We start from the raw sequence: 25,100 nt of genomic DNA, 5'->3' as shown, positions 1-25,100 counted from the left end.
GCTAATGCTAGTGCTAATGCTGGTGCTAATGTTGTATAATAGTGTCATCAAACGAAGTTGTCAGTATGAAGCTCAGATAGTACTCGAGCTATTTGGTAGTTCCAGTTGGTTTGTAGCACAAATAAAGCAACATGTAGCTTTTGGTGTGAATGCAGCATAAGATGGATTCTTGCAAGCTAACATGACAGGTGTTTCCTAATACAACCCGATATCATGAGATTTGGTTCTTATATTGACGCACACAAGGTGCAGAATGATACCACACTGTGGATGTTATCCCAAACTGTGCTTACATATTTGTTTAAAAATTAAATAAAATAAAATAAGCATTTAATGTTGAATGGACTAAAGTACAAACAAGAATACAGTAAAATCACAATAGTCATATTCATCCAGTAAATCACTACTTCCGCTGCTGCCATATGAAAAAGCCAAGTCAAAACGTGATGTACCTATAGCAGACCTCTCGGGTACGCTGCCGGTGTAAAGCTCCTTGCTGAACTGGGGCTCATTGTCATTGATGTCGTGAAGTTTGACAATGAAGTCTGTCTCTGGCTCCACTTTATAGCCTGTCCTCTTATTGACTACAGTGGCTCTCAGGATATAAAAAGCCTTCTCCTCACGATCCAAGCGGCGAGTGGCGTGCAGGTTGCCATTATTCTCATCAATGACAAAAATCGTGCCTGCTCCCTCACCAGAGAGGATGTACTTAACAGCTCCATCGCCCTGGTCCATGTCTGACTGGAGCTGTGGAGAGAGAAGGAAGACATCCTCAGCAAACTGTTTAAGGTATGTACTGAAGTACTGCTGTTGTGGTCAGGAATTTGCATGAAAATCTACCCGACTCAAGATTAAGGTATTACAAATTATTCACAAGGTTCAAGGAATTTTAATATATAAAGACATTGTTTTCACTCAATAGCCCAGGGTCTCTATTATTGGCCAGAGTCCTAATAGTGTTTACCTTCTTTTAAGATCATGGTTTACAGATTGCAGCAAGATTTAACAAAAAAATGCCCCATTCTGCCACAAGCAATATTTGTACAATCACAAGGGCACTAAGGTTTTACATTTTCTGTGAAAGCATGATTCATCATTAAAAAAGTAAAAATACCAGTTCCCAGTCAATGATACTTGCACACTTGTATGAACAACCTCATAAGTACACATATTTGTGTTCCAGGAGTCATGACAATCCATTAACATTAAGACATTTCCAAGTCCCATGCCCTTATCCCAACTGTCATCATCAAGCTGAACCATGACCTATGACCCTTACCTCTAACTACAATTCTGTCTAAACCCTGCGCTAAAAAGTCAGCTTCCTTGATCGAAAACTCGCTTTACAAATAATTCTAGAAATGGATTTTATTACATATTCACACTATTCACACACACACACACACACACACACACACACACACACACACACACACACATACACACACCATGCCACCCTATGCTTGTGGAGACCCCTCATTGACTATATTCATTCCCCAGCCCTTATCCTTAACCTCAGCCATCATTACTGCATGCCATGCCTTGGTCAGGGCAATGACAGGAGTATTAACCCTTACACACCTTGGTCAGGGCACTGACAGGAATACTAACCCTTACATGCCTCGGTCAGGGCACTGACAGGAGTACTAACTCTTGCATGCCTCGGTCAGGGCACTGACAGGAGTATTAACATTTACACGCCTTGGTCAGGGCACTGACAAGAGTACTAACTCTTACATGCCTCGGTCAGGGCACTGACAGGAGTATTAACCTTTACACGCCTTGGTCAGGGCACTGACAGGAGTACTAACTCTTACATGCCTCGGTCAGGGCACTAACTGGAATATTAACCCTTACATGCCTCTGTCAGGGCAATGACAGGAGTGCTAACTCTTACATGCCTTGGTCAGGCTACTGACAGGAGTATTAACCTTTACACAACTCGGTCAGGGCACTGACAGGAGTATTAACCCTTACACGCCTAGGTCAGGGCACTGACAGGAGTACTAACCCTTACATGCCTCGGTCAGGGCACTGACAGGAGTACTAACCCTTACATGCCTCGGTCAGGGCACTGACAGGAGTACTAACCCTTACACGCCTTGGTCAGGGCACTGACAGGAGTACTAACCCTTACACGCCTCGGTCAGGGCACTGACAGGAGTACTAACCCTTACACGCCTCGGTCAGGGCACTGACAGGAGTACTAACCCTTACACGCCTCGGTCAGGGCACTGACAGGAGTACTAACCCTTACACGCCTCGGTCAGGGCACTGACAGGAGTACTAACCCTTACATGCCTCGGTCAGGGCACTGACAGGAGTATTAACTCTTACATGCCTCGGTCAGGGCACTGACAGGAGTATTAACCTTTACACGCCTTGGTCAGGGCACTGACAGGAGTACTAACTCTTACTTTCCTCGGTCAGGGCACTGACAGGAGTACTAACCCTTACATGCCTCGGTCAGGGCACTGACAGGAGTATTAACCTTTACACGCCTTGGTCAGGGCACTGACAGGAGTACTAACTCTTACACGCCTCGGTCAGGGCACTGACAGGAGTACTAACCCTTACATGCCTCGGTCAGGGCACTGACAGGAGTATTAACCTTTACACGCCTTGGTCAGGGCACTGACAGGAGTACTAACTCTTACACGCCTCGGTCAGGGCACTGACAGGAGTATTAACCTTTACACGCCTTGGTCAGGGCACTGACAGGAGTACTAACCCTTACACGCCTCGGTCAGGGCACTGACAGGAATATTAACCCTTACACACCTCGGTCAGGGCACTGACAGAAGTATTAACCCTTACACAAAATATACATGTAATATTCTCTATCCTATTTTCACATCTAAGACTCAGGCTTTCTGTGCAAGTCTGTCCAACAAATATATATTCAATTATTCTTTATCTATAAATGCAATATTCTCATTCTTTCACAAATTCACTTTAATATTTAGTTTAAATGTCTTTCCCTTCATCCTCCGCTGCTGCATTCAGAATCAGAATCTGTTTACTTGGCCAATAATGTGTAGGCCTACACGTACAAGGGATTTGACTCTGGTTCCTCCATTGCTCTCCATGTACTTACACAGACTAGACATACAGCTAAAACAAAGACAACAAGGTTGATATAAGATAACATAAGATGACCTTTACTGAGCCCCGTGGGGGAAATTCAGGCATAGATAGTGACAAAGCTAAGAAGAGACATCAGCATCAACATCATATCAACAGGGTAACAGAGGTAGATAGAGGTAACATAGAGGTAGGTAGGTAGGTAGGTAGCATAGCGTAGCCTTTATCACACATTAAATATAGACAATATATTGTCAAAACAGGAATAATCACACATGTCAACATCAAAACATCAAGCAGCAGCAATACATTTAATGAATTGTGCAAATTCTAAAATCAATATTTCAGGACATTAAACAGGATCAGATCTATACTAAAACCTCAATATGGAAGGCAACAGCCAAAACCTCAATAGCATGTTCCTGGCACCTCAAATAATCTCAGCATAACCTCATTACTATAACCCCATTAGCCTAATCCTGGCCTCGTCATCGTCATTGTTCATGGCTACCTGGACAAACAACAACAATCAGTAGACTGGGCATACATACAATATACCATCAGTAGATATAAGATATGGGCTATAGAGTGTCAGGTATAAGGAATGTATCAGATAGAACAGATCTATGTCAGTAGGTATAGGTGGCTGGGGGGCAGATAAGGGGGGTAGCTGTGATGGGGGTTTGAAGGGAGGGGACAGGTGGTAATTGTGGTACTGAATCAAGAGGGGGTGAGGTAAGGGGGGCACGGGATGGGGGGCAGGCTTGTTATGGAAAAACAGCTACAGCTAGAATAAGTAAATAACACAAGTAAGTAAATAGAATAAGACAGCTATAACTAGAATAAGATCCCACTAGGAACCAGCAGCAGATGTATAGACAAAAGTACTAATACTCAAGCAGCTGGAATAAGACTAGTAGCAACTTGTTAAGCAAGAAAGATGATACTTACTCTATTCTAGATGAACCAGCAACTCAGAATCACTCCAGAAGTTAAAATGCACACTGACAGGGGTGATATGTCAAAGGAAATGATGACCACAAAAAATACAGAAATGAGAGGTGTGGCTATTGTGCACGTGAATATAATGATGATGAGGTCTGTCTAGCAAAAGGGAAACAGTGTAATAAGTGCAAGAAATTTAATCACTTTGGTAAAGCTTGCAAGACAGGACCACAACAACAAAGACACACATGAAAAGTGCATGGCATAGTAGAAGATGACAGTGTGACCGAGGACGAATCCTTCATAGTCACAGTTACTAAGATCCCAGTAATAATGACAAAAGGCAAGCATTTGCTGAACTGGAGTTGGGACAACAAAGGCACAAACTGGAGTTTAAACTGGACACAGGTGCTGATGTAAACACAATACCGAGAGACATTTATGACTAGGACTTTAGATATGTAGATCTAAGACCAGCAGAAATAAAACTCAGTGCACATGGTGGTCAAGCACTGCATGTGACAGGGATGTGTGACCTACAATGCAAGTACAAAGGCACTACTGTCATACGAGAGTTCTACATAGTCAGTACACAGGGCCCACCTGTCCTAGGCCTGCAAACATGCCTAGACACAGGTTTAGTCAAACTGGTGCTATCTGTTGATGCTGCACAAAATGAACCCACGAACATTATGGCTCAGTACTCTGATGTGTTTAAGGGCATTGGACAGTTCCCAAGAAAATGCACAATCCATGTGAAACCGGATGCAGTACCATTGGTGTACCCTCCACGACGGATTCCACTCAAGCGCCGCAACCGTTTGAAAGAAGAGCTGGATGAGATGGAAAGAGATGGAATCATCCAGAAGGTAACAGAACCTACAGAATGGTTAAATGCACTGTTGGTTGTTGAAAAACCAAGCACTGGCAGACTGAGAATATGCCTTGACCCCAAAGACCTGAATCAGGCAATACAAAGACCACATTACCCAATCCCCACATTAGATGACATCACACCAAAGCTGGCTGGAGCACAGTATTTCAGTGTGTTTGATGCACGGTCAGGCTACTGTGTGATCAAACAAACAGAAGAGTCTGCAATGTTGACAACCTTTAACACTGTGGTTGGCCGGTACAGGTTTCTCCGCCTTCCTTTTGGTGTCATTTCAGCACAGGATGAGTTCCAGAGGAGGATCGATGAGACCTACGAGGGCCTCAGTGGCGTCGCAGCCATTGCTGACGACATTCTGGTGTATGGCAGCACAAAAGAGGAGCACGACGCAAACCTACGGGCCATGCTGCAGAGGATGAAGGAAAGAGGGTTAAAGTTAAACCCAGATAAATGTGTCATCTGTGTTCCAGAGGTCAAATACTTCGGGCACTGGCTGAGTCGTGAAGGCATCAAACCAGACCCAGGCAAGGTGGAAGCCATCAGAGATATGGAGCGACCTCAGAACAAGGCAGCGCTTGAAACAATAATGGGGATGACCAACTACCTGGCCAGATTCACACCCAGATTGTCAGAGGTGAATTCACCACTACGTAAACTACTGAAGGAAGGCAGTGAGTTTGTATGGGATGCAACACACAACAAGGCGTTCCAGAACATGAAAGATCTCATTGTACAGGAACCAGGTCAAGTCCTCACGTACTTTGATCCAGAAAAGGAACTGACACTACAGGTTGATGCATCCAAGAGTGGCCTCGGAGCAATGCTCCTACAGGAAGGTAGGCCAGTTAAATACGCCTCAAAGTCACTAAATAAGTCTGAAGAAAACTACACCCAAATTGAGAAGGAGCTCTACGCGGTTCTCTTTGGTTGTAAGCGCTTTCACCAATATGTGTATGGTCGCAACGCAGTCATCGAGTCTGACCACAAGCCTCTCGAATCGATACTGAAGGAACCCCTCACAGTAGCACCAGTCAGACTTCAATGCATGATACTGCAACTGCAAAGATACAACATCACTATCATGCACTGCCCCGGAAAAGACATTCCAGTCACAGACACGTTGTCCAGGAATTCAATCGTCACCGACAAGACCAATCTGAGTGAAGGCATGGATGCCCAAGTACACATGCTCATGAGTAACATACCTGTGAGTGACAGCAAGCTTATGGAAATCCAGGCAGCTACATCCCGAGATGCACAGCTCACCGTGTTAAAACAGGTAATTCGGGCTGGCTGGCTTGAATCAAGAAAGTGTCAGCACAGACAGAAGCAATACTATGATCTCAATGCAAGACACTGTCACTGAGGTCCACCACTGTCAACACTAAAGTGTGGTGACACAGTCCACATTCAACAGCCTAACGGACGTTGGAAACCTGCCACTGTGACAGAGCCTGCAGACACAGAGAGATCCTACAACGTCCACACTGATGAGGGTCAAGCCTATCATCACAATCGTCGTCACTTGCTACAGCCAAAGGACAAGACTACACACACAAGCTGTGAAGTACAGCCAGAACCAAACTACGGTGCAGAACAAGGGACGTTAACACCGGACACTACATCTTCATACATGTACACTACCAGGTTTGGACGTGCAGTTAAACAAAGAAAGGTCCTTGACCTGTAAATGTAAAGGGTGTAGGCGGATTGCTGCCCTATGGACATTTGTAAAAAAAAAACAAATAATAATAATCATATGTTGAACGTTACATTTTCTGAATTGCACTGAACATGCCAAATGCAAGATTTGAATATGATGCTTACCTCTTTATCCTATCTACTTACCTAAAGGGTATACCTCGTTCGAGAGTTCTGCTTATCATGTGCTAAAAATAAATAAATAAATATCAGTTATGTTTTCACTGTTGCCTTGAAATATTTAGTGTTTTAAAAATGTGCACGTTTAGAATAATGCACTTGATGTCATAACATGTTTTACTTACTGGAGCAGTAGAAATGTGATCAATGCCAAATGTGTTGTATGTTATGAAGGCATTTTATTTTAAGAAGGCATATGTAGCATTCCTGTACCCTATCACGTTACAGTTGCTACGACAGGATATGACATATGACGTACCGTTGATACGACATAGGACGTACGGAAGTACTGGAGGTCAGAGATGTCATGGGGAGTTCATTAAAGACAAACAATTTGAGTAAACTGCCTCATTTGTTAAACCGTACTGATTAATCCAACACACTGGTGTCGACACCAATGTAGCGAATTCAGGGGGCAGCTCGGGAAGCCGCATTTGGGACGGGAACCCGTGGCCCCCACACTGCAAGCGACTGCGTTAACCAGTCGAATAACGGTTCCGACCCGTTAGCCAAGAGCTAATGTGTCTGCTTATGTGTGTACGTTACAATATAGTCTCATATTCAGTGTTAAAATCTCGTTTTCTTTAAACAATTTAAATAATCTTCCAATTGGATGAGAATCTCACTTGTTTCCAATGCTAATCGACCTTTTTCAAGAATTTTCTCAAATGAAGTGTAACTTGCTGTAAATTCCCAAGATGGCCACGGTGAGGTTTGTCCCAGTTCCTGCTCTGCTGCTATGTCTTGCACTTTCAGAAAAGCATCATGTCTATGGAAATACAACCGTGAGGAGTTGCTGTACACTAGGAAAACTACATTTGGCGATTTGGGACTATATGCCAATGTCCCAGACGTATACTGGTTGTAAACAACACTGGATCACCACCCTGGGGAAATACACCTAGCAATGGAGAACAGGGGTGCTCTCCAGGTTCAGGAGACAGTGCTATCGGCCCTCACTACCGGCACGAATCTTATCCAACCTCTAAAATAAAATGTATGAACTTTTGTCTTTAACACAAACCGACAGAGAGTACAGAGACTGCTCAGCCTTCTGTTTTACCGAGACATGGCTGGATCAATCGGTTTCTGATCAAGCGGTAACGACCCCTGGCTTCATTATCTTCAGAGCCGACAGGTCAGTCAAACTATCTTACAAGTCAAAAGGTGGGGGTATTTGTCTCATGGTCAATAAGCACTGGTGTAACAACACAACAATCCTTCATCACTACTGATGTTGTCAGCTTGAATTCATCAGTTTTAAATGCAGACCCTATTATCTTCTGAGAGAATTCATCAGTTTTAAATGCAGACCCCATTACCTTCCGAGAGAATTCATCAGTTTTAAATGCAGACCCTATTACCTTCTGAGAGAATTCATCAGTTTCAAATGCAGGCCCTTTACCTTCTGAGAGAATTCATCAGTTTTAAATGAAGGCTCTATTACCTTCTGAGAGAATTCATCAGTTTTAAATGAAGGCCCTATTACCTTCTGAGAGAATTCGCTTCAGTTGTATTAGCTTGTGTTTACATTCCACCACAAGCTAATGCTAAAACAGCCATTAACGAACTCTTGCAACACATGTCCTCTGTTGAAATCTCCAACCCTGACACGTCTGTCTTCCTGTTAGGGGATTTCAACCATACGGAACTGTCCTCCGAACTCCCGAACTATAAGCAACAAGTCACTTGTCATAGCACAGAACACAAAACACTGGATCACTGCTACACTTCAATTTCAAATGCGTACCGTGCATTCCCGAGAGCTCCACTGGGGAAGTCCGACCACGCTGTGTTACTCCTCATCCCAAAAGATACTGCGAGGCTTGATTAATGTTAACCTAACCTCAATCTAACACTCACCTTAACCTAACACTTACCTTAACCTGACCCTAACCTTAACCTATCACTTACCTTAACCTAACACTCACCTTAACCTAACCTCAGCCTAACCTTCACCTCAACCTAACACTCACCTTAACCTAACACTTACCTTAACCTAACACTTACCTTAACCTAACACTCACCTTAACCTAACACTCACCTTAACCTAACACTTACCTTAAGCTAACACTCACCTTAACCTAACACTTACCTTAACCTAAACCTAACCTCAGCCTAACCTTCACCTCAACCTAACACTCACCTTAACCTAACACTTACCTCAACCTAAACCTAACCTCAGCCTAACCTTCACCTCAACCTAACACTTACCTTAACCTAAAATTTACCTTAACCTAATGGTAAGTGATAGATAACCTGTTTCCATGCAAGTGCTTTCGTCTGGCTAGGGGAAGCAGATCTTGACGGGAAAACACAGTTCGAACCAGCACCAAGTCTGACTGGACTCAAAGTCATGCGATTCAAGTCCAAACCTTTGTTGTAAATGCATATTCTTTGCACATTTTTTTTAGTATTATGCTTACATTATTTTGTAGTTTTTGTGATCTTATGTAAAGTATTTGTAAACAAAGATTTGGTCAACATGCTGTGGCATCGTTTCAGAATTGTATGCCGTTTAAACACTGGCAGCTTACTGTTCCAAACAGACGAAACGTAGGAAACATCAGTTTTGAATTCAAATAAACTAAAAGGAAAAAAGACACAACACAAAACTGGCAAACAGAGGTTTTATGCTGACAGGCTGATTACTAGTCAGGCCTCTTACCTTGCCGATGTACTGGTAGTCACTCCCAGTGTATTCTTCTTGGAGGAAAAATTGATTCCATATCCAGTTTCTTCTCACCCTGTGTAGCAGCTCCCCTCTTTTGACTGACAAATCCGTTACATCTCTCAGTCTCTCTTTGCTGTCTCCACCTGATGTCTGCACCCCACTCAATCCAATTAGGGACAGGGCATCTAGAGACAGACAAAAGCTCACCCATACTAAGCCCAGTAAGCAAGTCCTCATATCTCTGTAGATGCTCTAGATGCTTTGACAGGTGGCTCAGGATAGTCTATCTGCCCAGCTGGATAGTCTTGGATTGGAAGGCCGGTCTATAAACCCTGCTCTGCGATGGTCTAATTTGCTTGGGGCAGGACCTGTAAAAGTAACAGAGAGATGAAGGTAAGGACATAGCTGGACTAAACATTGCAAGATTGCAACATTTTTAAGACACTCAAATGCTTTATGTTGATTTGTTAAAATATATCATTTTGTTTTTTTTATAAATGTATTTCCAGTAAATCCCCTTATCCCACCCGATTAACCCAATGGCATATGGCGGGAACTCTTGTGGAATAACTCCCCTGGCTCACGTTTCCACAGGAAGGAGATAGTCGTTACACCAGCTTCCTTCAAACTCGTGTCGGCTGTTCTCGCTATTTTACAAGCTGAAGCCTCCTCGCATGGATTGCATCACCTTCGGGCCGCGAAGGAGGCGTAGGGAGAATGCTTTCAGTTGCTTGGCTGTAGGCGCCCGGGTGGGCCAGAGGGGTCGCTGGAGAACGACGAGTCCCCGAACACTATACTGATCTACACCCACTATCCCTCGGGTGAGGGTGGCCTAATGAATGCCTTACCCCGTGAACGTTCTGGCCGTGACCGGTTACGGCGAGTCTGGGATACGAACCTCCCAGCCACGTGACGAGCAGGTTGCCAGAACGGCGGTTAATTCCGCTCGGCCGTCAGGGCGGCTCATTTTGCATTTTTGAAGTAATTCAGTACAGTAATCCGAACAGTTAAATTGAATCGAACAAACCTCCAATCCTGTGTTTTTTCTTTGTTTTTGTTTTTGTTTTTTGTTTTTTATACTGTAACATATCAGAGAAGTCAACTCAGTCTTTTTGGGTGCAGCCCTCCGAGTTACGTCCTTTATTGGGAAGGTTTTCTGAGACCATTTTCCACTTGCACACTGAAAAAAAAACATGGCCAAAACAGACCAAGTACACTTTTATCAAGCAGTTGTTTTTTTGTTTATTTTTTGTTTTGTTTTTTCTTCTGTGATTTCTGCCTCCAGACTGAAGTGTGGAGTAAGCACTGAAGAACAAATCAAACAGCCTTGATGTCCATCCATCCATTATCAAACTGCTTATCCTAATCAGGGTCGCGGGGATGCTGGAGCCTATCCCAGCAGTCATTGGGCGACAGGCGGGGAGACACCCTGCACAGGCCGCCAGGCCATCACAAGGCGGGAAAAAAGAGTAAATAAAACTAAATCAGTAATAATAGGAAAAAAATAGGGCTGTGCTCTTATCATCGCGTTGCAGTAAATTTGGGGTGCACCCCGGGAACCCCCACAGCCGGGACGCGAACCCGTGTCTAGCGCACCACGGGTGACTACGTTAAGCAGTCGACTAAAGGGTCCGACTCGTTAACCAAGGGCTAGCGAGTCTATTTATCCGTGCACGACGTTACACTACCCGCCTCCTTCGGGAAGCGCGACGCGCTTCGTTATAGATAGATAGATAGACAGATAGACAGACAGACAGACAGACAGACAGACAGATAGATAGATAGATAGATAGATAGATAGATAGATTATTTTATTAGCCACACGACCAAGGCCGGTGGTATTTGTTTTTGGTACCCTCTGCAGCATAGTACATACATGGACAACAACAGACACTCCACGCATCATCAGGAACAACACAGCTACACAATAACAGAAATAAACATATCAGGCGTAGCAGGTGAGGTGGTGTTTATGTCAGTGGTGTGTGAGGAGGGACTACAGGGAGGAATTCACAGTCCTGATTTCTAGGGGGAGAAACTGTTTGTTGAGCCCCCAGTTAACCCTGTGGGGCTCAACCCAGTTCCCTGGGAGCCCTGCCTCTCCAGTCCACGACCATTTGATGGCGACTTTGAGACCTGTGCCACGTTCATCATGCAATGTGAGCTGGTCTTCTTGCACCAACCCAGCATGTTTACATCTGATGCTGCCCGTGTCGCTTACGTGACCAACCTGCTCACAGGCCGAGCAGCTCAGTGGGCCACTGTTCCTGGTCCATGAAGGCCAGTTTCTGCCTCACCTATAAGGACTTTGTGGCGGAGCTACGGAAGGTTTTCCACCATCCAGTCGGTGGCCAGGACCCTGGTGCTTGGCTGAGCAGTATCCAGCAGAGCAGCGGCAGTGTCACAGACTACTCGGTGGAGTTCAGGCTGGCCGCAGCTGAGAGCGTCTGGAACGACCGGTCACTTTCTGTCACCTTCCGGAGAGGTCTCAGTGAGGCTGTCAAGGACCAGCTAGCCACCTGGGAGGAGCCCATCTCCCTCGAGGACCTGATCAAGCTCGCCATCCGCATCTGCGTGGATCCCCGTCCATTCCCCAGCCATTCAGCACTCCTGACAGGACCCCTACTCCTGCTCGCCCCACTTTCCCTGTGCCCATTTCTCCCTCCGCGCCCCAGATCATGACGGGGGAGGAACGGATGCAGCTGGGGCGCACGCACCTTAGTCCGGCCTAACGGGAGGCCCGGTTCAAGGTGGGTCAATGCCTCTACTGTGGCCAGAAGGGACATCTGATCAGCGGTTGCCCCACTCGGCCAAAAGACTAGGCTCACTGGGGCCCCGGGAGATCCTAGTGAGCCGACTTTCCTGTTCCCGCCGTCCTGCCCCACAGAACCATCTGGTTAGCGTTACCCTGGACTGGGCTGACCAGCGGCTCACGGTGGGTGCACTCTTCGACTCGGGGGCTGATGAGTGTTTCCTGGACTCAGAGTTTGCTGCCCAGGCTAACATCCCACTAGAGACGCTGGAGAAGCCCATGGAGGCCTTCGCGCTGGACGAGCACTGCCTGGCAAGCGTCACCCAATGCACCCACCCTGTCTCTCTCACCATAGCAGGTAACCATGTGGAGAGACTTCGGTTCTACATAATCCAGTCCCAGTTAGTCCCTGATATCCTAGTGCGCCCCTGGTTCATGCAGCGTGAGCCACACATCGCCTGGGCCTCTGGTACCATCATGGATTGGAGCTTCTCCTGTCATGCCCAATGTCTCCAGGCTGTTCCCGGCCCATCCCCCCGACGTGCCCCTAGTGCCCCGCCTCCCGACCTCTCCTCTGTTCCCCTTGAGTACCATGAGCTAGGTGAGGTTTGCAGCAAGACCCGGGCCCAATCCCTTCCTCCTCATCGGCCTTATGACTGTGCTATCGACCTCCACTTTGGGGCACCCCTTCCCAGCAGTCGTCTGTACAGTCTGACCATCCCCGAGAAGGCTGCGATGGACGAGTACATCTCCGAGTACTGGGCAGCAGGGCTCATTCGGCCCTCGTCCTCCCAGGTGGCAGCTGGATTCTTTTTCGTGAAGAAGAAGGACAGGGCCCTTCGACCCTGCATTGACTATCGCCAACTCAATGAGATAACCGTCAAGAACGAGTACCCCCTTCCTCTCATGAGTTCCACCCTTGAGCCCCTCTCCCAGGCTACTGTCTTCACTAAGCTGGACCTCCGGTGTGCCTATCATCTGGTCCGGATCCGGAAGGGGGACGAGTGGAAGACAGCCTTTAAGATGCCCCGGGGTCATTATGAGCACCTGGTCATGCCGTTCGGCCTCACCAACGCCCCGGTGGTATTCCAGGCTCTTATGAATGACATTCTCGCGACATGCTCGACGAGTTTGTGGTGGTCTACCTCGATGACATCCTCATCTTCTCCAGGACCCTCGAGGAACATGTCCAGCATGTCCGCCGGGTACTCGAACGTCTCCTCCGGAACCGGCTCTTCGTCAAGGCAGAGAAGTGCCGGTTCCATTCCCCTTCCGTTGACTACCTGGGCTTCGTTGTTGAGAGGGGACAGACCAGGGCCGACCCCCGCAAGATCCAGGCTGTGGTGGACTGGCCCGATCCCACATCCCGGAAGGAATTACAGAGCTTCCTCGGGTTTGCGAACTTCTATAGGAGGTTCGTCAGGAACTACAGCCACGTGGCAGAACCTCTCACCAGGCGGAACTCCCCCTCCCAGCCATTCATCTGGTCCCTGGCTGCCCGCTCTGCATTCCAGTCCCTCAAGGAGAGGTTCACCAGCACCCCGGTCCTGCTCCACCCCGACCCCAAGAGGCAATTCATCGTGGAGGTGGACGCTTTGGACACCGGGTTGGGGGCTGTCCTCTCCCAGCGGTCACCGTCTGACCAGAAGGTCCATCCATGCGCCTTCTTCTCTCGCCGGTTCCTCTCCGCCGAGGAGAACTACGATGTCGGGAACCGGGAGCTGCTGGCAGTGGTAGCTGCTCTGGAGGAGTGACGCCATTGGCTTGAGGGGGCGGAACAGCCATTCACCATCTGGACTGATCATAAGAACTTGACGTTCATCCGAGCAACCAAGCGTCATGTCTCAATGGTCGGCAGGCACGGTGGGCCAGCTTCCTCAGTCGGTTTGACTTCACGCTGACTTATCGCCCCGGGCCCCGTAACACGAAGGCAGACTCCCTGTCCCGACAACACCCGAGGAGGGAGCCAGCTACAGAGGAGCCGACTCACATCCTTCCTGAGGCCAGGATAGTTGGCGTGGTTACCCGGGGCATCGAAACCGTGGTCAGGCAGGCGTTGCACTCCCATCCCGCCCCGAGCCACGTGTCTCGACGCCGCCTATTCGTCCCGGACTCAGTCCGGTCACGGGTTCTTCAGTGGCGCCATGCCAGTCAGTTTGCTTGCCACCCGGGTGTCCACCGCACCTTCACCTTCCTGGCTCGGCGTTTCTGGTGGCCCACCATGAGGAACGACGTCAGGGACGTCGTAAAGGCCTGCTCCGTCTGTGCTCGCAGCAAGGCCTTTCACCAGGCACCCGCGGGTCTGCTGCAGCCCCTCCCAACTCCAAGCCGGCCCTGGTCCCGTCTGGCGTTGGATTTTGTCTCCGGACTGCCTCCCTCCCAGGGTAACACTGTGATCCTGACAGTGGTGGACTGCTTCAGTAAGGGAGTGCACCTGGTGGCCCTCCCCGAACTCCCACGAGCCACGTGTTCCTTCTCCAGGGCCTTCCCCTGGACGTCGTCTCGGACCGAGGGCCCCAGTTCGTCTCCCAGGTATGGTGGGCTTTTTGTAAGGGGTTGGGTGCCTCTGTTAGTCTCTCCTCTGGATATCACCCACAGACTAACGGGCAGACGGAGAGGATGAACCAGAGCGTGGAGTCTGCCCTCCGGTGCGTGGCCGCCAAGAAGCCCAGCTCCTGGAGTCGGTTCCTCCCCTGGGTCGAGTATGCCATCAACTCCCTGGTCAGCTCTGCCACCAGCCTCTCACCTTTTGAGGTGTCCCTGGGCTACCAGCCGCCTCTCTTTGCTGCGTAGGTGTTGGAAGTGGCAGTTCCCTCCGTGCAGGCCCATCTGAACCGGTGTCGTCGCATCTGGGAGGTGACCAGAGCTGCTCTGCTCTGGGCAGCTGAGCGCGCCAGTCGGGGAGCCAACCGACGCCGGTCCACAGCGCCTACGTACCAACCAGGCCAAAAGGGTATGGCTGTCCTCGAAGGACCTCCCGCTTCAGTCCACCGCGAAGAATCTGAACCCCCGGTTTGTCGGGCCCTTTGAGATCAAGAAGGTGCTCACTCCCGCGGTGGTGAGTTTGAAGCTTGGTGTCTCGGGTTAAGCCTGTCTCCCACAGTCCTCTGATGCATCCGCCCCAGCTCTGCCTCCCCCTGACATCGTGGATGGGCACCCCCAGTGGAAGGTCCGCCGGCTGCTGGACCTCCGGCGCCGAGGACGGGGGTTCCAGTATTTGGTGGACTGGGAAGGCTACGGTCCGGAGGAACGTAGCTGGGTCTCCCGCCAGCTCATCCTGGACCCTGGGCTGCTCACTGAGTTTCACGATTCCCATCCCGACAAGCCAGGCAAGTCGCCTGGTGGCTCCCGTGGAGGGGGGGTACTGTTACGGCTCGCCCACCCTCGCCGTGGCCCGCCCACCCCGCGCCGGTAGCCAATCAGCTCGTCAGTGCCGGGCTTAGTCATCAGGGCTGGGCTTACGTTTGCTTGTCTCCCAGCGCCCGTTGTCAGTCCGTGCCGTAACCTCCTCGCAGTAGTGGTTACTCTTCCCTTCCGGTGCATTTCTCTCCGAGTTTACCTCAGCCCTTGGTTTATGGTTTTCTTTGCAAAGTTTCCCTGAGGAAGTATCCTGCCATGTTCCCAGTTTGGATTACCGTGAGTTTTTTTCCTTGGACTTCCCGTTTTCTTGTCGCTCATTGCCCTCCTGTGTTTGACCGTTGTACGAGCAAGGAATAAAGTACGACAGTTTCGGCTAACCCCATCTCTGTCTGGTGTCGTGCGCTTGGGGTCTTCCACAAACCCTAACAAAAAGCCTGCAAAGTATACAACAGATATCCCCATCCCACCCTGTACAACAGATATCCCCATCCCACCCTATACAACAGATATCCCCATCCCACCCTATACAACAGATATCCCCATTCCACACTATACAACAGATATCCCCATCCCACCCTATACAACAGATATCCCCATTCCACCCTATCCCCATTCCACTCTATACAACAGATATACCCATTCCACCCTAAACAACAGATATCCCCATTCCACCCTATCCCCATTCCACCCTATACAACAGATATCCCCATTCCACCCTATACAACAGATATCCCCATTCCACCCTATACAACAGATATCCCCATTCCACCCTATACAACAGATATCCCCATCCCACCCTATACAACAGATATCCCCATCCCACCCTATACAACAGATATCCCCATTCCACACTATACAACAGATATCCCCATCCCACCCATCCCACCCTATACAACAGATATCCCCATTCCGCCCAATACAACAGATATCCCCATCCCACCCATCCCACCCTATACAACAGATATCCCCATCCCACCCTATACAACAGATATCCCCATTCCACCCTATCCCCATTCCACCCTATACAACAGATATACCCATTCCACCCTAAACAACAGATATCCCCATTCCACCCTATCCCCATTCCACCCTATACAACAGATATCCCCATTCCACCCTATACAACAGATATCCCCATTCCACCCTATACAACAGATATCCCCATCCCACCCTATACAACAGATATCCCCATCCCACCCTATACAACAGATATCCCCATCCCACCCTATACAACAGATATCCCCATCCCACCCATCCCATCCTATACAACAGATATCCCCATCCCACCCTATACAGCAGATATCCCCATCCCACCCTATACAACAGATATCCCCATTCCACCCTATACAACAGATATCCCCATCCCACCCTATACAACAGATCTCCCCATCCCACCCTATAAAACAGATATCCCCATCCCACCCTATACAACAGATATCCCCATCCCACCCTATACAACAGATATCCCCATCCCACCCTACACAACAGATATCCCCATCCCAACCTATACAACAGATATCCCCTTCCCACCCTATACAACAGATCTCCCCATCCCACCCTATACAACAGATATCCACATCCCACCCTATACAACAGATATCCACATCCCACCCTATCCCCACTCCACCCTATGCAACAGATATCCTCATCCCACCCTATACAACAGATATCCACATCCCACCCTATTTAACAGATATCCCCATTCCACCCAATACAACAGATCTCCCCATCCCACCCATCCCACCCTATACAGCAGATATCCCCATTCCACCCTATACAACAGATCACCCCATCCCACCCTATACAACAGATATCCCCATCCCACCCATCCCATCCTATACAACAGATATCCCCATCCCACCCTATACAACAGATATCCCCGTTCCGCCCTATACAGCAGATATCCCCATTCCACCCTGTACAACAGATATCCACATCCCACCCTATACAACAGATATCCCCATTCCACCCAATACAACAGATCGCCCCATCCCACCCATCCCATCCTATACAACAGATATCCCCATCCCACCCTATAAAGCAGATATCCCCATTCCACCCTATACAACAGATCTCCCCATCCCACCCTATACAACAGATATCCCCATCCCACCCATCCCATCCTATACAACAGATATCCCCATCCCACCCTACACAACAGATATCCCCATTCCACCCAATACAACACATATATCCCCATCCCACCCATCCCACCCTATACAACAGATATCCCCATCCCACCCTATACAACAGATATCCCCATCCCACCCTATACAACAGATATCCCCATTCCACACTATACAACAGATATCCCCATCCCACCCTATACAACAGATATCCCCATTCCACCCTATCCCCATTCCACCCTAAACAACAGATATCCCCATTCCACCCTATCCCCATTCCACCCTATACAACAGATATCCCCATTCCACCCTATACAACAGATATCCCCATTCCACCCTATACAACAGATATCCCCATTCCACCCTATACAACAGATATCCCCATCCCACCCTATACAACAGCTATCCCCATCCCACCCTATACAACAGATATCCCCATTCCACACTATACAACAGATATCCCCATCCCACCCATCCCACCCTATACAACAGATATCCCCATTCCACCCAATACAACAGATATCCCCATCCCACCCTATACAACAGATATCCCCATCCCACCCATCCCATCCTATACAACAGATATCCCCATTCCACCCTATACAGCAGATATCCCCATTCCACCGTGTACAACAGATATCCACATCCCACCCTATACAACAGATATCCCCATTCCACCCAATACAACAGATATCCCCATCCCACCCTATACAACAGATATCCCCATCCCACCCTATACAACAGATATCCCCATCCCACCCTATACAACAGATATCCCCATTCCACCCAATACAACAGATATCCCCATCCCACCCTATACAACAGATATCCCCATTCCACACTATACAACAGATATCCCCATCCCACCCATCCCACCCTATACAACAGATATCCCCATTCCACCCAATACAACAGATATCCACATCCCACCCATCCCATCCTATACAACAGATATCCCCATCCCACCCTATACAACAAATCTCCCCATCCCAACCTATACAACAGATATCCCCATCCCACCCTATACAACAGATCTCCCCATCCCACCCTATAGAACAGATATCCACATCCCACCCTATACAACAGATATCCATATCCCACCCTATCCCCATTCCACCCTATACAACAGATATCCAAATCCCACCCTATACAACAGATATCCCCATCCCACCCTATACAACAGATCTCCCCATCCCACCCTATACAACAGATATCCCCATCCCACCCTATACAACAGATATCCCCATCCCACCCTACACAACAGATCTCCCCATTCCACCCTATACAACAGATATCCCCATCCCACCCTATACAACAGATATCCCCATTCCACCCTACACAACAGATATCCACATCCCACCCTATACAACAGATATCCCCATCCCACCCTATACAACAGATATCCCCATCCCATTCTATACAACAGATATCCCCATCCCACCCTATACAACAGATATCCCCATCCCACCCTATACAACAGATATCCCCATCCCACCCTATACAACAGATATCCCCATCCCATTCTATACAACAGATATCCCCATCCCACCCTATACAACAGATATCCCCATCCCACCCTATACAACAGATATCCCCATCCCACCCTATACAACAGATCTCCCCATTCCACCCTATACAACAGATATCCCCATCCCACCCTATACAACAGATATCCCCATCCCACCCTATACAACAGATATCCCCATCCCACCCTATACAACAGATATCCCCATCCCACCCATCCCATCCTATACAACAGATATCCCCATCCCACCCTATACAACAGATATCCCCATCCCACCCTATACAACAGATATCCCCATCCCACCCTATCCCCATTCCACCCTATACAACAGATATCCACATCCCACCCTATCCCCATTCCACCGTATACAACAGATATCCCCATCCCACCCTATACAACAGATATCCTCATCCCACCCTATACAACAGATATCCACATCCCACCCTATTTAACAGATATCCCCATTCCACCCAATACAACAGATCTCCCCATCCCACCCACCCCATCCTATACAACAGATATCCCCATCCCACCCTATACAGCAGATATCCCCATTCCACCCTATACAACAGATCTCCCCATCCCACCCTATACAACAGATATCCCCATCCCACCCATCCCATCCTATACAACAGATATCCCCATCCCACCCTATACAACAGATATCCCCGTTCCGCCCTATACAGCAGATATCCCCATTCCACCCTGTACAACAGATATCCACATCCCACCCTATACAACAGATATCCCCATTCCACCCAATACAACAGATCTCCCCATCCCACCCATCCCATCCTATACAACAGATATCCCCATCCCACTCTATACAGCAGATATCCCCATTCCACCCTATACAACAGATATCCCCATCCCACCCTATACAACAGATATCCCCATTCCACCCTATACAACATATATCCACATCCCACCCTATACAACAGATATCCCCATCCCACCCTACACAACAGATATCCACATCCAACCCTATACAACAGATATCCCCATCCCACCCTATACAACAGATCTCCCCATCCCACCCTATACAACAGATATCCCCATCCCACCCATCCCATCCTATACAACAGATATCCCCATCCCAACCTATACAACAGATATCCCCATCCCACCCTATACAACAGATCTCCCCATCCCACCCTATAGAACAGATATCCACATCCCACCCTATACAACAGATATCCCCATCCCACCCTATACAACAGATCTCCCCATTCCACCCTATACAACATATATCCCCATCCCCCCTATACAACAGATATCCTCTTCCCAGCCTATACAACAGATATCCCCATCCCACCCTATACAACAGATATCCTCATCCCACCCTATACAACAGATATCCACATCCCACCCTATACAACAGATATCCCCATCCCACCCTATACAACAGATATCCCCATTCCACCCATCCCATCCTATACAACAAATATCCCCATCCCAACCTATACAACAGATATCCCAATCCCACCCTATACAACAGATCTCCCCATCCCACCCTATAGAACAGATATCCCCATCCCACCCATCCCACCCAATACAACAGATATCCCCATCCCACCCTATACAACAGATCTCCCCATCCCAACCTATACAACAGATATCCCCATCCCACCCTATACAACAGATCTCCCCATCCCACCCTATAGAACAGATATCCACATCCCACCCTATACAACAGATATCCATATCCCACCCTATCCCCATTCCACCCTATACAACAGATATCCAAATCCCACCCTATACAACAGATATCCCCATCCCACCCTATACAACAGATCTCCCCATCCCACCCTATACAACAGATATCCCCATCCCACCCTACACAACAGATCTCCCCATTCCACCCTATACAACAGATATCCCCATCCCACCCTATACAACAGATATCCCCATTCCACCCTACACAACAGATATCCACATCCCACCCTATACAACAGATATCCCCATCCCACCCTATACAACAGATATCCCCATCCCATTCTATACAACAGATATCCCCATCCCACCCTATACAACAGATATCCCCATCCCACCCTATACAACAGATATCCCCATCCCACCCTATACAACAGATATCCCCATCCCACCCTATACAACAGATATCCCCATCCCATTCTATACAACAGATATCCCCATCCCACCCTATACAACAGATATCCCCATCCCACCCTATACAACAGATATCCCCATCCCACCCTATACAACAGATCTCCCCATTCCACCCTATACAACAGATATCCCCATCCCACCCTATACAACAGATATCCCCATCCCACCCATCCCATCCTATACAACAGATATCCCCATCCCACCCTATACAACAGATATCCCCATCCCACCCTATCCCCATTCCACCCTATACAACAGATATCCACATCCCACCCTATCCCCATTCCACCGTATACAACAGATATCCCCATCCCACCCTATACAACAGATATCCCCATCCCACCCTATACAACAGATATCCCCATCCCACCTTATACAACAGATATCCCCATCCCACCCTATACAACAGATATCCCCATCCCACCCTATACAACAGATATCCCCATCCCATTCTATACAACAGATATCCCCATCCCACCCTATACAACAGATATCCCCATCCCACCCTATACAACAGATATCCCCATCCCACCCTATACAACAGATCTCCCCATTCCACCCTATACAACAGATATCCCCATCCCACCCTATACAACAGATATCCCCATCCCACCCTATACAACAGATATCCCCATCCCACCCTATACAACAGATATCCCCATCCCACCCATCCCATCCTATACAACAGATATCCCCATCCCACCCTATACAACAGATATCCCCATCCCACCCTATACAACAGATATCCCCATCCCACCCTATCCCCATTCCACCCTATACAACAGATATCCACATCCCACCCTATCCCCATTCCACCGTATACAACAGATATCCCCATCCCACCCTATACAACAGATATCCTCATCCCACCCTATACAACAGATATCCACATCCCACCCTATTTAACAGATATCCCCATTCCACCCAATACAACAGATCTCCCCATCCCACCCACCCCATCCTATACAACAGATATCCCCATCCCACCCTATACAACAGATATCCTCATCCCACCCAATACAACAGATCTCCCCATCCCACCCACCCCATCCTATACAACAGATATCCCCATCCCACCCTATACAGCAGATATCCCCATTCCACCCTATACAACAGATCTCCCCATCCCACCCTATACAACAGATATCCCCATCCCACCCATCCCATCCTATACAACAGATATCCCCATCCCACCCTATACAACAGATATCCCCGTTCCGCCCTATACAGCAGATATCCCCATTCCACCCTGTACAACAGATATCCACATCCCACCCTATACAACAGATATCCCCATTCCACCCAATACAACAGATCTCCCCATCCCACCCATCCCATCCTATACAACAGATATCCCCATCCCACTCTATACAGCAGATATCCCCATTCCACCCTATAAAACAGATATCCCCATCCCACCCTATACAACAGATATCCCCATTCCACCCTATACAACATATATCCACATCCCACCCTATACAACAGATATCCCCATCCCACCCTACACAACAGATATCCACATCCAACCCTATACAACAGATATCCCCATCCCACCCTATACAACAGATCTCCCCATCCCACCCTATACAACAGATATCCCCATCCCACCCATCCCATCCTATACAACAGATATCCCCATCCCAACCTATACAACAGATATCCCCATCCCACCCTATACAACAGATCTCCCCATCCCACCCTATAGAACAGATATCCACATCCCACCCTATACAACAGATATCCCCATCCCACCCTATACAACAGATCTCCCCATTCCACCCTATACAACATATATCCCCATCCCCCCTATACAACAGATATCCTCTTCCCACCCTATACAACAGATATCAACATCCCAACCTATACAACAGATATCCCCATCCCACCCTATACAAAAGATATCCTCATCCCACCCTATACAACAGATATCCACATCCCACCCTATACAACAGATATCCACATCCCACCCTATCCCCATTCCACCCTATACAACAGATATCCACATCCCACCCTATACAACAGATATCCCCATTCCACCCTATACAACAGATCTCCCCATCCCATCCTATACAACAGATATCCCCATCCCACCCTATACAACAGATATCCCCATTCCACCCTATACAACAGATATCCCCATCCCACCCTATACAACAGATATCCCCATTCCACCCTATACAACAGATATCCCCATTCCACCCTATACAACAGATATCCCCATTCCACCCTATACAACAGATATCCCCATTCCACCCTATACAACAGATATCCCCATCCCACCCTATACAACAGATATCCCCATCCCACCCTATACAACAGATATCCCCATTCCACACTATACAACAGATATCCCCATCCCAACCATCCCACCCTATACAACAGATCTCCCCATCCCACCCAATACAACAGATATCCCCATCCCACCCATCCCACCCTATACAAGAGATATCCCCATCCCACCCTATACAACAGATATCCTCATCCCACCCTATACAACAGATATCCACATCCCACCCTATGCAACAGATATCCCCATCCCACCCTATACAACAGATATCCCCATTCCACCCATCCCATCCTATACAACAGATATCCCCATCCCAACCTATACAACAGATATCCCAATCCCACCCTATACAACAGATCTCCCCATCCCACCCTATAGAACAGATATCCACATCCCACCCTATACAACAGATATCCACATCCCACCCTATCCCCATTCCACCCTATACAACAGATATCCACATCCCACCCTATACAACAGATATCCCCATTCCACCCTATACAACAGATCTCCCCATCCCATCCTATACAACAGATATCCCCATCCCACCCTATACAACAGATATCCCCATTCCACCCTATACAACAGACATCCCCATCCCACCCTATACAACAGATATCCCCATCCCACCCTATACAACAGATATCCCCATTCCACCCAATACAACAGATCTCCCCATTCCACCCTATACAACAGATCTCCCCATCCCACCCTATACAACAGATATCCCCATCCCACCCATCCCATCCTATACAACAGATATCCCCATCCCACCCTATACAACAGATATCCCCATTCCACCCTATACAGCAGATATCCCCATTCCACCCTGTACAGCAGATATCGACATCCCACCCGATACAACAGATATCCCCATCCAACCCTATACAACAGATATCCCCATCCCACCCTATACAACAGATATCCCCATCCCACCCTATACAACAGATATCCCCATTCCACCCTATACAACAGATATCCCCATCCCACCCTATACAACAGATATCCCCATCCCACCCTATACAACAGATATCCCCATCCCACCCATCCCATCCTATACAACAGATATCCCCATTCCACCCTATACAACAGATATCCACATCCCACCCTATCCCCATTCCACCCTATACAACAGATATCCACATCCCACCCTATCCCCATTCCACCCTATACAACAGATCTCCCCATTCCATCCTATACAACAGATCTCCCCATCCCACCCTATACAACAGATATCCCCATCCCACCCTATACAACAGATATCCCCATCCCACCCATCCCATCCTATACAACAGATATCCCCATCCCACCCTATACAACAGATCTCCCCATTCCACACTATACAACAGATATCCCCATCCCACCCATCCCATCCTATACAACAGATATCCCCATCCCACCCTATACAACAGATCTCCCCATTCCACACTATACAACAGATATCCCC

General features: G+C 48.2%; 1 protein-coding gene across 1 annotated transcript in view; it reads right to left on the bottom strand.

Moving 5' to 3' along the window:
• LOC130124277 (cadherin-6-like) overlaps positions 1-25,100 on the bottom strand; it is a 173,809-nt gene that overhangs the window by 138,048 nt on the left and 10,661 nt on the right. The window contains exons 2-3 of the mRNA XM_056293733.1: positions 9,471-9,844; positions 453-747 (exon numbers count right to left, since the gene is read on the bottom strand). Coding sequence (XP_056149708.1) covers positions 453-747; positions 9,471-9,713 — 538 coding nt within the window. The 5' untranslated portion in view covers positions 9,714-9,844. The remainder of the gene's footprint in view (positions 1-452; positions 748-9,470; positions 9,845-25,100) is intronic.

The sequence above is a fragment of the Lampris incognitus genome, chromosome 14 (genome assembly GCF_029633865.1).
Source record: "Lampris incognitus isolate fLamInc1 chromosome 14, fLamInc1.hap2, whole genome shotgun sequence".
NCBI classification, from domain to species: Eukaryota; Metazoa; Chordata; class Actinopteri; order Lampriformes; family Lampridae; genus Lampris; species Lampris incognitus.
Note: the sequence above shows the minus strand (reverse complement) of the source record. Positions and strands in the feature narration are given on the sequence as shown.